The sequence below is a fragment of the Osmerus eperlanus genome, chromosome 26, assembly GCF_963692335.1.
Source record: "Osmerus eperlanus chromosome 26, fOsmEpe2.1, whole genome shotgun sequence".
Lineage (NCBI taxonomy): Eukaryota > Metazoa > Chordata > Actinopteri > Osmeriformes > Osmeridae > Osmerus > Osmerus eperlanus.
This window is the reverse complement of record NC_085043.1, coordinates 2,519,880-2,532,405: the sequence shown is the minus strand read 5'-3', so window position 1 is coordinate 2,532,405 and position 12,526 is coordinate 2,519,880. Positions and strand designations below refer to the sequence as shown.

Here is a 12,526-nt window from a genome sequence, read left to right as displayed (position 1 = left end):
GGTTGTAGTTAGCAGAGGGTTGCCAGGGTTGAGTCTTTCATGCTCTCCATTTTTCTTCTGCCCGTTCTTGCTGGTAAGTAATAATGTTTTATGTTTTTTGGGGGGGTTTGTAAATCAAGTTTACAGAATAAAAAGCTTCTAAATGGTCTTGCAGAGTACAAAATCAAAAAAGGAACCCAGTAAAAGTCTAACCTATAGCACAGATGAAGAGAAGAGATTAAGGCAGGATTATGTAGCAAAACTTTAACATATTGCTACAATATGTCCACTTTCACTTGAAGCGGTAAATGTAAATAATGGTTCAGAAACCTCTTATAATAAGCAAATCCCCTAACATTTTCATAAATTACTGTATAGCTATGCCAGAGGACTTTTATGAAAACATAGATGTATCACATAATTTGTAGTTCCTGGTTAAGAGCCAGTTATGCAAGTAGACAATCAAATGCAGTGCTGGCCAAACCTGCTCCTGGGGATCTACCCTCTTGTATGTTTTCGCTCCAATCCCTGTTCTAGCAAATAGGAATTACCTTGTCAACCAGATAAGTATTACATTCAAGTGTGTTGGATTAGAATTGGAATGAGTTTGGGAAGACCTGGGGCCTGTACTACGAATCAAGATTTGGCGTTAGCGAGGTAACTTCAGGTTCAACCCAGGGTTTTCTGTACTACGACGGTGGATCACTTGTTACCGGGGTAGATCGCCATGGTAACACATGCTGACCGCCTAACCTGGTCGGGAGCAGGTTAAGTTGGAGATCAGAGATCAACCGGTATAAAAGCCCCGCCCACTAACTCATTCTTGAGGATAATGCCGTCACCGTTCATAGAAGATCCTGTGGAGCTTGCTGCGCGGATAGTGAGAGGCGCGCTCAGAAGAGCCAGAACATTTAGAGACCGACAAAACCCTTTCGCATTCCCTCATGAGTATCTTTATGAAAGATATAGATTCTCAGCAGAGCTGGCGTATCTTTGCCAGCTTCTTGAGCCGTATGTTGCCAATGCGACACATCGAAGCCGTGCGCTCACAGTCCCACAGACTATATGCATAGCGTTTCGTTATTTCGCTACGTGTAGCCTACTTTTATAGTGTGGGTGATGCGGAGAACCTCAGCAAGAACACGGTCTGCCGCGCAATTTGCAAATGATTTTCTTTAATGGCTGTTGCCACCATATTCTGATTAATGGAGTGATGAAAAATAGATATCCAAAGTGCCCTTTGTAAAAACGTTGGACTCTGATATGTTGACAAAATGAAACAAGGATTTTCATTGTCTTCATGCAATGTTCTGATTTCCGTTCTGGAAATGTATGCAAATATCATATTTTACAACTTAATGCATCATTTGCTCATTTAAACATACATTTACAGGAAACTAGTAATGAAAACAATATTTTACCTAATATTAGTTATCTACTGGAGAGGTTTCATGTTGATATGTTCCCTATTCACTGGGGTGTCTCCCCTTAACCCATTCTGTTGTCCTTGGGTTGCTTTGAGCCATTTTCTAATCATTTCCATATCAGAAAAGTGTGTTTCTTTCAACCAAAACATTTCAAACCAAAAAGAACAATGTGTATGGTACCATACAATGCTCTTCACAAGTTAAATAAATGATCATTTCACTACTTTCATTGAATTTGGATGTTTCATTCACTTTTATAGCATTTTTCAAAAAGAATAAATAGGACATTGAAAGAAAGAAATGATGAAACCCCCCACAAAAGACTCAAAATGTACAACAAAAAGGTATAAAAAGATCAAAACGTAGAAAAAAGTATAACAAATACATCATCATGTGTTCTCCCTTCCCTAGGAACACAGAAAAGCCAGCCTTGTTTTTTAAATTAAAAGCCTCTTATACTCTATATCAAGCTCCAGGGTTCTTTTATACAGGGCCCTCACATTGTCTGTTCCAACCTGAAACAAATAAAGAACATCGTCTCTTTGCAAGGCACACTTGGAGAAAGTTGAAGGTGTCCATTTGACTACTGTGTTTCAAGGTTCATTGCTTATACCTTGTGTCTTTGTCTTGGCCTTAAAGTGGAGGCCTATAGGCTCAGGGGGAGGAAGACGTTCCTCCTCCTGCTGAGTTTAACACCATAGCAATTTAATCAATTGAGTCATATTTGAAATGAGCACTTTAAGGATTTGTGTCTCATGTTCAGACCACCACCATTAGCAAGTCATTACAGACACTTCAATCACAGCCACATGTTCACACACTCTCACCATCTGTGTTGCAAGTGGTAAAAAAACTCAAAATGCTATCTGAGCAGGCAGACACTGATCATGATCAGTTTCCTGATCATCTAGGACCTCCACTTGAGAAAGTAAATTTGATATTTGATCAATATTCAGCAACCACATGGCATACATACTAGCGTATGACTATTAGTTTTACTGTTGCCTCTGTATGGCACAGTGGGACAACAGTGGGTGGTGGCAGCAACACCACTGTATTTCCTGTCACTGCAGAGAACAGTAATACATTTCACTCCTACAATATCCATAAATAATTGTTGAATGAACATGGTCACATAGATTGCTTGAAACATACATATGCTTGGGTTTCCGAGCTGCTGCCACCAGGGTCTGAAGAAAATGCCCCCTGTCACTCTTTCCATCATGGGGTGACCCTGATACACCCCCCCCCCCCCGCCAAATTTTTCTTCCTGTTGGCTGCAAGCAATTTCATTGTTCTATAGGCCCTTTGTAGCTATACCAATATCCTACAAAAGGGACTGACTCAGGCAATTCAGCCTTGTACTTGTTGGCCTTAAAATCTGTGCAAGTATTGCCTTCTTACCGTTTTGAATTATGGTTTTATATGTATTTTTTATTTGCTCCCACGATTGTTTGCCACTGCCAGGGTTGCAACTAAAATAATACAGCAACAAAAGTTTAACGTTATGGAATGCACACGTGTAATTATGGTCACATCTTGTGCCTGGGGCACAATATATCAATAAATCATGTAGCTTACGCATTTACAGCGTCTGTTATTTTCTGCCAGCTTGGCAACAGCGACTTTGTTGATTTTTGTCTGTATTATATGTCTGTATTCCTGATATGTTTGTATTACAATATTTCACGCAGGAGGAGTAGACAAAGTTTAGAAGATTATTGTCGGCTCCTCCTGCGTGAAATATGCGGCTCTTGTTTTGTCCATGTTTGCGATTGGACATACGGTGCAAACACTGCCCCTTTATGTGAACGCGCACGTCTCTAGATTGGAAAGATCTGGGTTGACTTAGAGAGTTGATAACCGCCGTCGTGATACCACTTATCGTGATTGCGATTGTTTCAGCCGGGTAACTGAAAGTGATCCAGAGCATGTTGATCTTGATTCGTAGTACAGGCCCCAGATCTAGTATTTGGGTGTTTAGGAGAATATACTGTTGTCAGTGATTAATTTGTAAAGTGGGAGGTCCCGGAGCGCAGCTGGGTGGATCCGGCGACTGAAAACAGGGGTTGGAGGTAACGGAACAAAAAATAAAAATACACTTCCTACGTAGCATCTCTGACTAAGAAAACCTAAACAACGCTATGTGTACATCAGGGCAATGTTTATTTTAATTTCAGAACATGCACTGCATGGGCGCGAAATGTTTTTTTTTTTAATACACTGGAACAATCGTTTTTACAAGCAGCAATTATCCATCGGACTATTATAACTGCTGTGTCCACCGTGGTCTCCGCATTCTTGATCGGCGGAAACAATTTTTGCTTGTGTGGGATCCAGATGGCCAGCGTATTTGAAAAAGTCACTTGAAGTGCTTTAGGTGGTGGGCCGAAGCTCAAAATCGTGCATTTGAACGATCCCTGGTGATGGAGGAGCTGGATTTTTCTGTATCGCTTTAAAACTTTTCTACAACCCTTAATTTTTTTTTTGGCATGTCCAGTTCTTGCACATTTTTCAAGGAACAAACATTTTGTTTCTTTATCGACACAGGCATGTTTTCCGGACAACTATGGTCCGCATCCAATAAGAGCACATGACACCTTCATAAAATCCACCAATCGTATACCCCGATATTCAAGACGAGTAAAGTAGGAAGTAAACATTCACATGTGCATTTTGGTGAGCCGGTATTTTGTCAGTGGTCGACTGGGCTTCAAATGTATGGAAAAAAGTAAAACAAATGGCTAATTCAGGTATTCTCTAAAGAAACATTGCATCATTCCACTTAAACGAGCATATTTGTTATGTTATTGCTCTGCAATTTGTCATCAGAGCAAGTCATCAGAACAGTTAGGTGATAATGAAATGTGCAGAACATTGTTCAAATAAATGTACAGTATTGTTTTATATGTGTGTTGCCTAAACATATAATAATGACATGAATCAATGACATACGTAATTATAATTGGTCAAGAGTAGGTATACCACATCAGTAACACTTATCAATACACATTGACATCTCTGCACACTTGGAAAACGAACCTCATTAGCATAATACACGCATGTGCACAATTACTTGTATTACTAGCAGTGTATTCAAGGCCACAAGTAGTTGCAATCATGAACAAATCTGCTCTAAACCAGTTTTTGTGAAATATCTAATGTTTTCATACCTTGTCCAAGGCATTGCACTTTTCGGCAGCAGAGAGATCCTTTTTCTTTCCCATATTGCTTGAAACTATAGCTGTTTCTTGGCAAGCTCCACTCTGTGTGCTTCATTTAGTATTTGCTGCCCCCTAATGTCCTTTCCTCTTATTGAAGTTCACAACATTTGGTCATCATACAGTCTGAATCAGTATTACTAACAAACTGTTTGTTTCTCTTTCAGTGTATCCCTTGAAAGAAGACAAAACAATTATTACACTTCAGAAAAAGATGGAGAGAGAAGATAGAACGATAAGAGAAGACAGTCTTGAAGGTGGGACAGAACTGGTGGATGTCTTTAGGATACTCTCAGATTTACCAAAGGAGAGACTGCATAGCCTGACATTAAAGTTGGGCAGCAGCCCAGCTGAGAAGCTCACACATGCCATGTCCCTTATTAGTCTTAGGAGAGGGACAGAGGCCCTGGATAAGCTCCAGACCCTAGAAGGAAATGGCATTGCTAAATATCTATCTGAAAGGGTAAACATTTGTGGAGTGACGTTAAATAACTTCAGAGTGGACAGAACAGCAATGGCAGAAGACAACTTAATATATCTGGCCAGGATTTTCAAGTTGTTGGCTGAGGAGAGGTTGTGCGAAACATTTCTAAGAGATTGTGCATATAAGAGAGCCCTTAAAGCTTGCAGGCACACGGAAGGTACTTATAAGGAAGGTCAAAAGTACACACACTTGGATCAGCTGAAAAAAGAAGCAAAAAAGGTCTGTGGTCCTCGGATTGAAGATGTCATTCAGGATACATTTTCCTTCAAGAACTTACCATCAGGAGAGTACTGTTCTTCATTACATGAATCAAATACAGCTTTGAAAACTCAAACTTCTGGAAATCATCCACTGAGCAACCAAAGTCTGCCTTCTTCTCTACAGACGTACATCTCCCAAGGTCTCCCCACTCATTTAGAGATCAGTGTATCTGAAGATAAAATATTTTCCAAGCTCCCACCTAACCAGATGGAATCACCTGCTGCACATTGTTTTGATAATACAGAAAAAGATGTATTACAATACTACAGTAAATCTCAGATGACAAATGGACCTCCACCTATTAACAAAGTTAATACATCCATCTCACCTCACATTCCCTCTTCTTCAGCTCAGAATTGTTCCCCCTCCATGAAAACTGAGACCAATCCGAACACTTTTCCAAAATGTAAAACAAATGTGGAGGAAGAAGAGTCAGTCTTTTACTCGTTTGTGATCCTGCATGCTGAAGAGGATATAGATTTGGCTGAAAGGATGAAAGAAAAATTAGAGGCTCTGAACATTGCTTTAGGAGCAACTTTCTCCCAGGACTTTGCAATCCCTGGCAGGAGCACTCTTACGTGCATAGAAGAAGCCATTGACAACTCAGCCTTCACTCTTCTGCTACTTACGAGTAACTTCAACACCCGTCTTCTGGAAATTGAAACTAATTCAGCTCTAATGAACTCTATTAACAACCGACATAAGTACAACACTGTCATCCCTCTGCACCCAAAAGAAAATTGTATGCTCAAAGAAAGAATGCCAAAACTTCTGCAGATTTTGGTTCCATTAAAAGAGAATGAGATGTTTGAGAAAAAAGCAAAAAAAGCCATCAACCCAGCAAAGATTGAAGACCAGAGGCAGGTGTGGAGGAAAGAGCAAAGGGTGAAGGAACAAAGGAGAAGAAAGGAGAGAGCGCGTGAAGATATCAAGCTACAAATGGATTTAATCTGTGAAAGCAAGGAGGCTGATAAGCTACAGCAGGAATGGAAGCCTAATTTGCCACTGGGTGAACTCAACATCCAACATCCCTTGACGTCCCCTAGACCTAATATTCATATTGAGAATGCTAGTTACATAATAATTGGTAATGATTCCAAAATGACGGTGGGTTTAGATAGGAATAGCTTTGGGGACAATGATTAGTTAACATGTTAGTACAGTTACGTTTATATGAGAGAAAAGGGAACTTTAATTGTTTTCTGAATATAATGTTGAGTGTACAAATGTGTTTAGTCCATGTGAGGTTGGCATGTAATCTACAGGTGTAACAATTATGTCCATTCGCTTTAGTCATTCTGCAACTATTTTGCTTTCAGGGGAGTTTCAACTGAATTCATTGAAATGCAAAACAAAATAGGTATATAATGCAGGCTTAAGCAGCATATCATGACACATTTTGGTTCTGCAGTTTACCACTTTGAGTTTAGCAGGATATTAAAACTATTTCAGTCAAGACAGTCTTCTCACTCACGTATTGATTAGCATTTATTGATAACCATAGACATGGAAATAGGTTTGACTTGGGCGGAGTGGGTGTGTCTCGGGGAAGCCCTCTAGCATTTGCAAGCACATACATAGGGAGCAATATGAGTAATAATCTCCCTGATGGATAGAAACCACAGCACCACAGATCATACAACATGGATGAGTGTGTGCGTATCCGTGAGGCCTTTTAATTACACTTTATCGGACGTAACCCAATGGGCTTGAGCGGGCAAACACAGGTGCCGTTAATAAGCGGATGACGCTCGCTGCCCAAGTGCCATGCCTGAACTAGGCTTCGCTCATGAGGTTAAGGTTAAATTGTAAACAGCTATATTTTCATACATTTGTTCCAAACTGCAACCTGGCATTTATGTTCTTCTGAACTACTAGTGGTGTGTTGCCTCTTATGTAGACTTCAGCACTTCCCTCCCTGGACAGACACGCACATTTTGATTCCTCATTTCGGTTCCTGACTTCATTACAAAGGGTTGAGGGTTGATTAGGCTACGATCCCTTGGTGGTATTTTTCTGTTAATAAAATTGCTAATTTGCAACAGGTTTCTTCCGCACCGTCGCTTGTACTCCCCAAGTTGAGCCTTTCGCATGGCTAGAGGCTGATTGATTGACTTTACAGCTCAAATAAAGGCTAAAGCCAAAAGCTGTGTGTGGCACAAAAAAGGCAAGATTTCTCAAACGAATTAGTTGGAGAGCTCCGAAATATTTGTAGCGAAATATGGGCAATAGAAATGAATGGATGGATGTTGAGGATTTGAGTGTAGCTATCTGGCAACTCCAGCTTTGACGTTCTAAGATGACAGAAAACAACTGAGTCTTGTTGAACGTAGGAGTTATTTAGCTGTGTGTATGTTCCGATAGTAAGTTAGCGAGCTAGCTGCAGAGCTGCATCCGCAGTGTTCATGTACATTTGGTAGTTGATAGCAGCACGGACACTACGCACAAATGGGTCGGCCCGCAGGAAAACATAACAATTTCCCCAGAAATAGAAATTGTAGGTTAGGCTACCACTCACTTGTATTTATTTATTTATTTCCATCTCATAATTTGACATCAACTTTGGATGCTTTTTGTAGTTATAGTGTATAGTACAGGATAAGATAATTGGCCTACACATTTTGTTGAATAAATACAAAAATCATGACATTTTTTGTTTTTCACAGAAATATCAATGGATATTCTCCTTTGCCTATCTCCACATCAGAATAAGATGTAACATAAGATCATATTCTTATGTTTTTTCTCTCCAAAGAATTCTTGGAATCGGAACCAAGATTTGATAAGAACCGGATTTTAAAACTAGAACCCGAATCGGAAATGGTCAAATTGAAACAATACCCAACCCTACTGGAGAGTGGAGTTTTTTGTGTCAATGATGGACCAAACTGAGAATACTGCTGAGAAATATTGTCCTTAACTGATATTTTATTTATTTTTGCACGAAAGGCTTTCGTGAATATGATTATAAATAGCATAGACATACAAATAATTAGCTAAATGTACATTCTAATTATTTACATTATAATTATGCAATACAATAACTTGAAAGAAGTTTGACATGTTCTTCGGTTTATACAACTTTACTTGTAAATACATAGAGAGCATGCTGAGAATCAAGATTTGATGAGAAAAGTTTGACAGATATGTAGAAAATGAATTGCTGTAAACACACTGCTCAGTCTAAGCTTATGTTAATACAATTTATAACTGCAGTGATACATGGTGATAGGTGTTCCTGATCATTAAGAGTTTTTTTTATGACAAATTATTATATATATATATTTTATATTCAATAAAATGAATAATAGCTTGTGAGCGTTCATTGTGGTCACAAATGTCTCTTCATCTTCTTCTAGGGCATTCTCTTGTCAAGGCATTACTGACATTTTGGGACAATGTATATTCACTAGTCTGAACTGTCAGAAAATGGTTTCTCATATGGTCTTTTGTAAATCAGCTAGTTGATGGAGATGACATTCACATATCATGTTTCTCCTAAATACAGAATTAATTTAAGTGAAGCATACCATTTCAATACGCAGGTCATAAGCTTGCTCACATTTCACTATTACATTAACTAGAACAGTGCCCGCATCTCCCGTGATGCAGCCATTCGGTTAGTTGATTGGGTGTTAACTTATTGTATATGGTAATTTGCCATGAGAGAACAGATCATCATTTACTTACTTTGTTGGTGGAACATACTGGTAGTTGAAATGAGGTCAACTGATCCAGGGAGTGCTCAATATGTTGACCATTTTTTTTTATAAAAGTTGAATTATCTACTATAGTAATGGCTGTAGTATAAACTACAAAAATAATCATTATTAAATCACATAATTACTTCACATGGTCTTTATGGTCAAGGCTTTAAATGTTGTAGGAGAATCAGGGCAAGGTAAACCTAAGCACCTGAAGAGTCTCAAATAACATAGCTGATAACAAATGTGAAAGTCTTAACATAAATTGTCTTTAGTACTCTTACCTAGTTCATATCATTGCTTGATCGATGAATGCAACCCAAGTCTAGAGTAATGTATTGATGAAGAAAATTCAAAGTACTAAGTCCTTGGGTTAATTTCTCTAAGTTTGAAACAGCACTGAAACTTCCACAGAGTTTGATGCAAAGTGTTTAATCAGAATCCAATACAACAGGGTGATGCCTTTCAAACGTGAGCCAGATTCTGCAGAATCAGACTGAGAAATCTTCTCCGGACATTCTTTTTTATATCTAAACCTTATCAGTTCTGTAAATTTGCTATTGGTACAATATTGTTTATCACAAATGCATAATTCATTTTACACTATTGGTCTCTCTCTCTAAAGGCTTCAGATTACAGGTGCATAGAGAATTCATCTATTTTTTGTAGACCTGCTCTGACCTTGACGGCCAGTCACACTGGGCTCCGGGCCGTGGGCCGTAAAATTGCCTCATTACTGCTGGGTTTTGTAGTTTTTCTATAATAGGAGCCTGATCACATAGCCTTTTCTCACACCCAGCCCCAATCATCCAGATTAACACTTTTGGGCTTAATTTTCCTTCTATATTTTAGGGGAATTGCTAACCTGTCAATGGCTTTGCATCAGGCTTTTTTCAGTAGTGTAACATATAAAGGTATAAAAGTATAAAAGTGATTTAAAGGCGTATTTCAATCATATAATCCATACTCTTTCTTCATCTTTCATAATTACAACAGTGTGATATTATTCCACTTCAGTATGTAAAGTCAAGTTTTTGAATGCAACTTTTAATAAAAGTTTATAAATCTCTCTAATTGAATGTATTCATCATGCAGGGACCATAGGAAAGAACATGCGTTCATGTGTGCCAGTCCAACCATTGCAGTGCATCCAGTATTCACAGCGCTTCACGTTTTCCATATTTGGTTATGTTACAAGCCTTATTCCAAAATAGATTCAATAATTTTTTTCCATCAAAATTCTACACAGAAAACCCCAAAATGACAAAGTTAAAAAAGTTTGTTTCATTAGTGGCCAAGCAGCAAAGCTGTGCGTGTGTGTTTCTGACGTTAGTGATGTAAGTGACTGTGGATAGCAAGTTAGCCACCGTTAGTTTGACTTTTCACCACAAAAACTTCAACTGTGCAACGGAACGTAAAATCAAATACAAGCAACGCAATCGCTACCAAGACGAACCTTTTGACACCAACGTTGTCTATGTAGTCCAAATATTGAGGGATCCTTAGGGGTGGGAAAATAAATAATAATAATATATATGTGAGAGAACAAAGGTTGTGCCCTTGCCGAAGGCAAAGCACACCCAATAATAATAATAACTAGAGAGGGTACAATTTCTGGGGAAATTGTGGGGTCGGTTGCAGATGGGTGTTTAAATATATATATGTTTATATAAATGTTTACAATTTATATTTCAGAATATTTTATATAAAAATGCATACTTATTATTTATGCAAAATATACAAGAGCTAGATTGGTTTATGGTAACTAGCTAGTGATTGAGTTTCAGGGTACTTGCCGCCGCAGACCCAGCTCTGTTGACATTATAATTAGGGCCATCGTCAGCTGCGCCTGCCCTTAGCATATTTAAGGCGGCTAGCACTGCAATGGCAGCCTCGTCTGGCAGCCTCGGTAGATAAGTAGATAAGTCACAAAGTATATACGTTCCACTTCTAATCTTAGCCACCTATCCAGATCTTCTCCACCTGCCCTCTCTCTTTCTATAGGGCTCTGGAACTGCCAGTCTGCTGTGAACAAGGCAGACTTCATCCCGGCGTTTGCATCCCATGCTTCTCTTCACACCCTTGCGCTAACAGAGACATGGATCCGCCAGCTGCTCTCTCCGTCAACCACTCGTTCTCTCACTCACCCCGCTCAACCGGGCGAGGTGGTGGGACAGGTTTGCTTCTTTCCCCTCATATTAAATACACATCCACCCCACTCTCTGTTACTGCCAAATCATTTGAACACCATTATGTGATGCTAACTGATCCTATCAAAGCATTTTTAGTTGTCCTCTATCGCCCACCAGGGCCGCTAGTCAACTTTGTGGAGGAGCTGGACATGCTCCTCAGCGTCCTACCGGATGATGGAACACCGCTGATAGTCCTTGGGGACTTCAACATCCACCTCTAAGGAACGCAGGCCGTCGACTTTGTCTCTTCTGACTTCCTTTGACCTGACGCTGCTGAACACACCGGCGACTCACCAGGCAGGAAAACAGCTTGACCTCATCCTGACACGTAACTGTATCACTGACTTAACCTCTGTAACCCCACTACACATCTCTGATCACTCCTTTATCCAATTCTGTCTCTCTCCCTCCAACTCCTCCTACCTCCCCTCCCCTTGTAACTTTCCGCCGCAACTTCCGCTCCCTATCCCCCTCCCATTTGTCCTCCATTGTAACATCCTCCCTCCCTCCCATTGACAAGTTCATGTCCCACCCCACTGACACTGCCACCAACACCCTGTTATCCACTTTAACTGCATCACTGGACACTGTCCCCTGTCAACCAGGCCTGCACGATCTTCTCCCTCTTGCCCATGGCTCACGGATGTTGGTCGTGAAGAACGGTCCATCCTTCGGGCAGCTGAGAGGAGATGGCGCTAGTCCAAAGATGGTCTGGACCTTGATAAGTATCACTCCCTCCTTAAATCCTTCTCTGCCAGCATAACTGATGCTAAAACCCACTACTTCCTGAACAAAATTAACTGCTTCAAACCCTCACAAACTTTTCTCTACCTTCTCCACCCTTCTAAACCCACCTCCCCGACCCCCCCTCCACCCTGACAGCAGACGACTTCTCCTCCTTCTTTGAGAACAAAGTTGCTGACATTAGCAGTCGGTTCCCTGAACCCACCTTTCCTATCCACTCACCCTCTATGACTGACCCTACTAAATGTCTGAACTCTTTCTCTCCCCTGTCCGAGGCAGAGATCTCTGACCTCATTCTCTCTCATCGATCCAGTCCCCTCCCCTCTCTTTCAAACCATCTCTCCCTCCATCATAACTTTTCTTCTCCATGTCCTTAACTGTTCTCTTACTTCCGGCACTTTCCCCTCTGCCTTCAAACAGGCCAGAGTTAGCCCTCTACTCAAACCCTCCCTTAACCCAGCCGTCCTCCAGAACTACAGACCGGTATCACTGCTACCCTTCTTTTCTAAAACAA

The 12,526-nt window shown here is 40.2% G+C and overlaps 1 protein-coding gene and 1 pseudogene across 1 annotated transcript; both read left to right on the top strand.

The window, feature by feature from the left end:
* Window positions 1–8,695, top strand: ticam1 (TIR domain containing adaptor molecule 1). Its single transcript, XM_062452659.1, has 2 exons — window positions 1–73; window positions 4,795–8,695. Exons 1-2 carry the CDS (start codon window positions 40–42, stop codon window positions 6,516–6,518), a joined length of 1,758 nt encoding a protein of 585 aa, XP_062308643.1. The 5' UTR covers window positions 1–39; the 3' UTR covers window positions 6,519–8,695.
* A 2,306-nt stretch (window positions 8,696–11,001) lies between these two features.
* On the top strand, window positions 11,002–12,323 carry LOC134012991 (uncharacterized; annotated as a pseudogene).
* The last annotated feature ends 203 nt before the right edge of the window (window positions 12,324–12,526 follow it).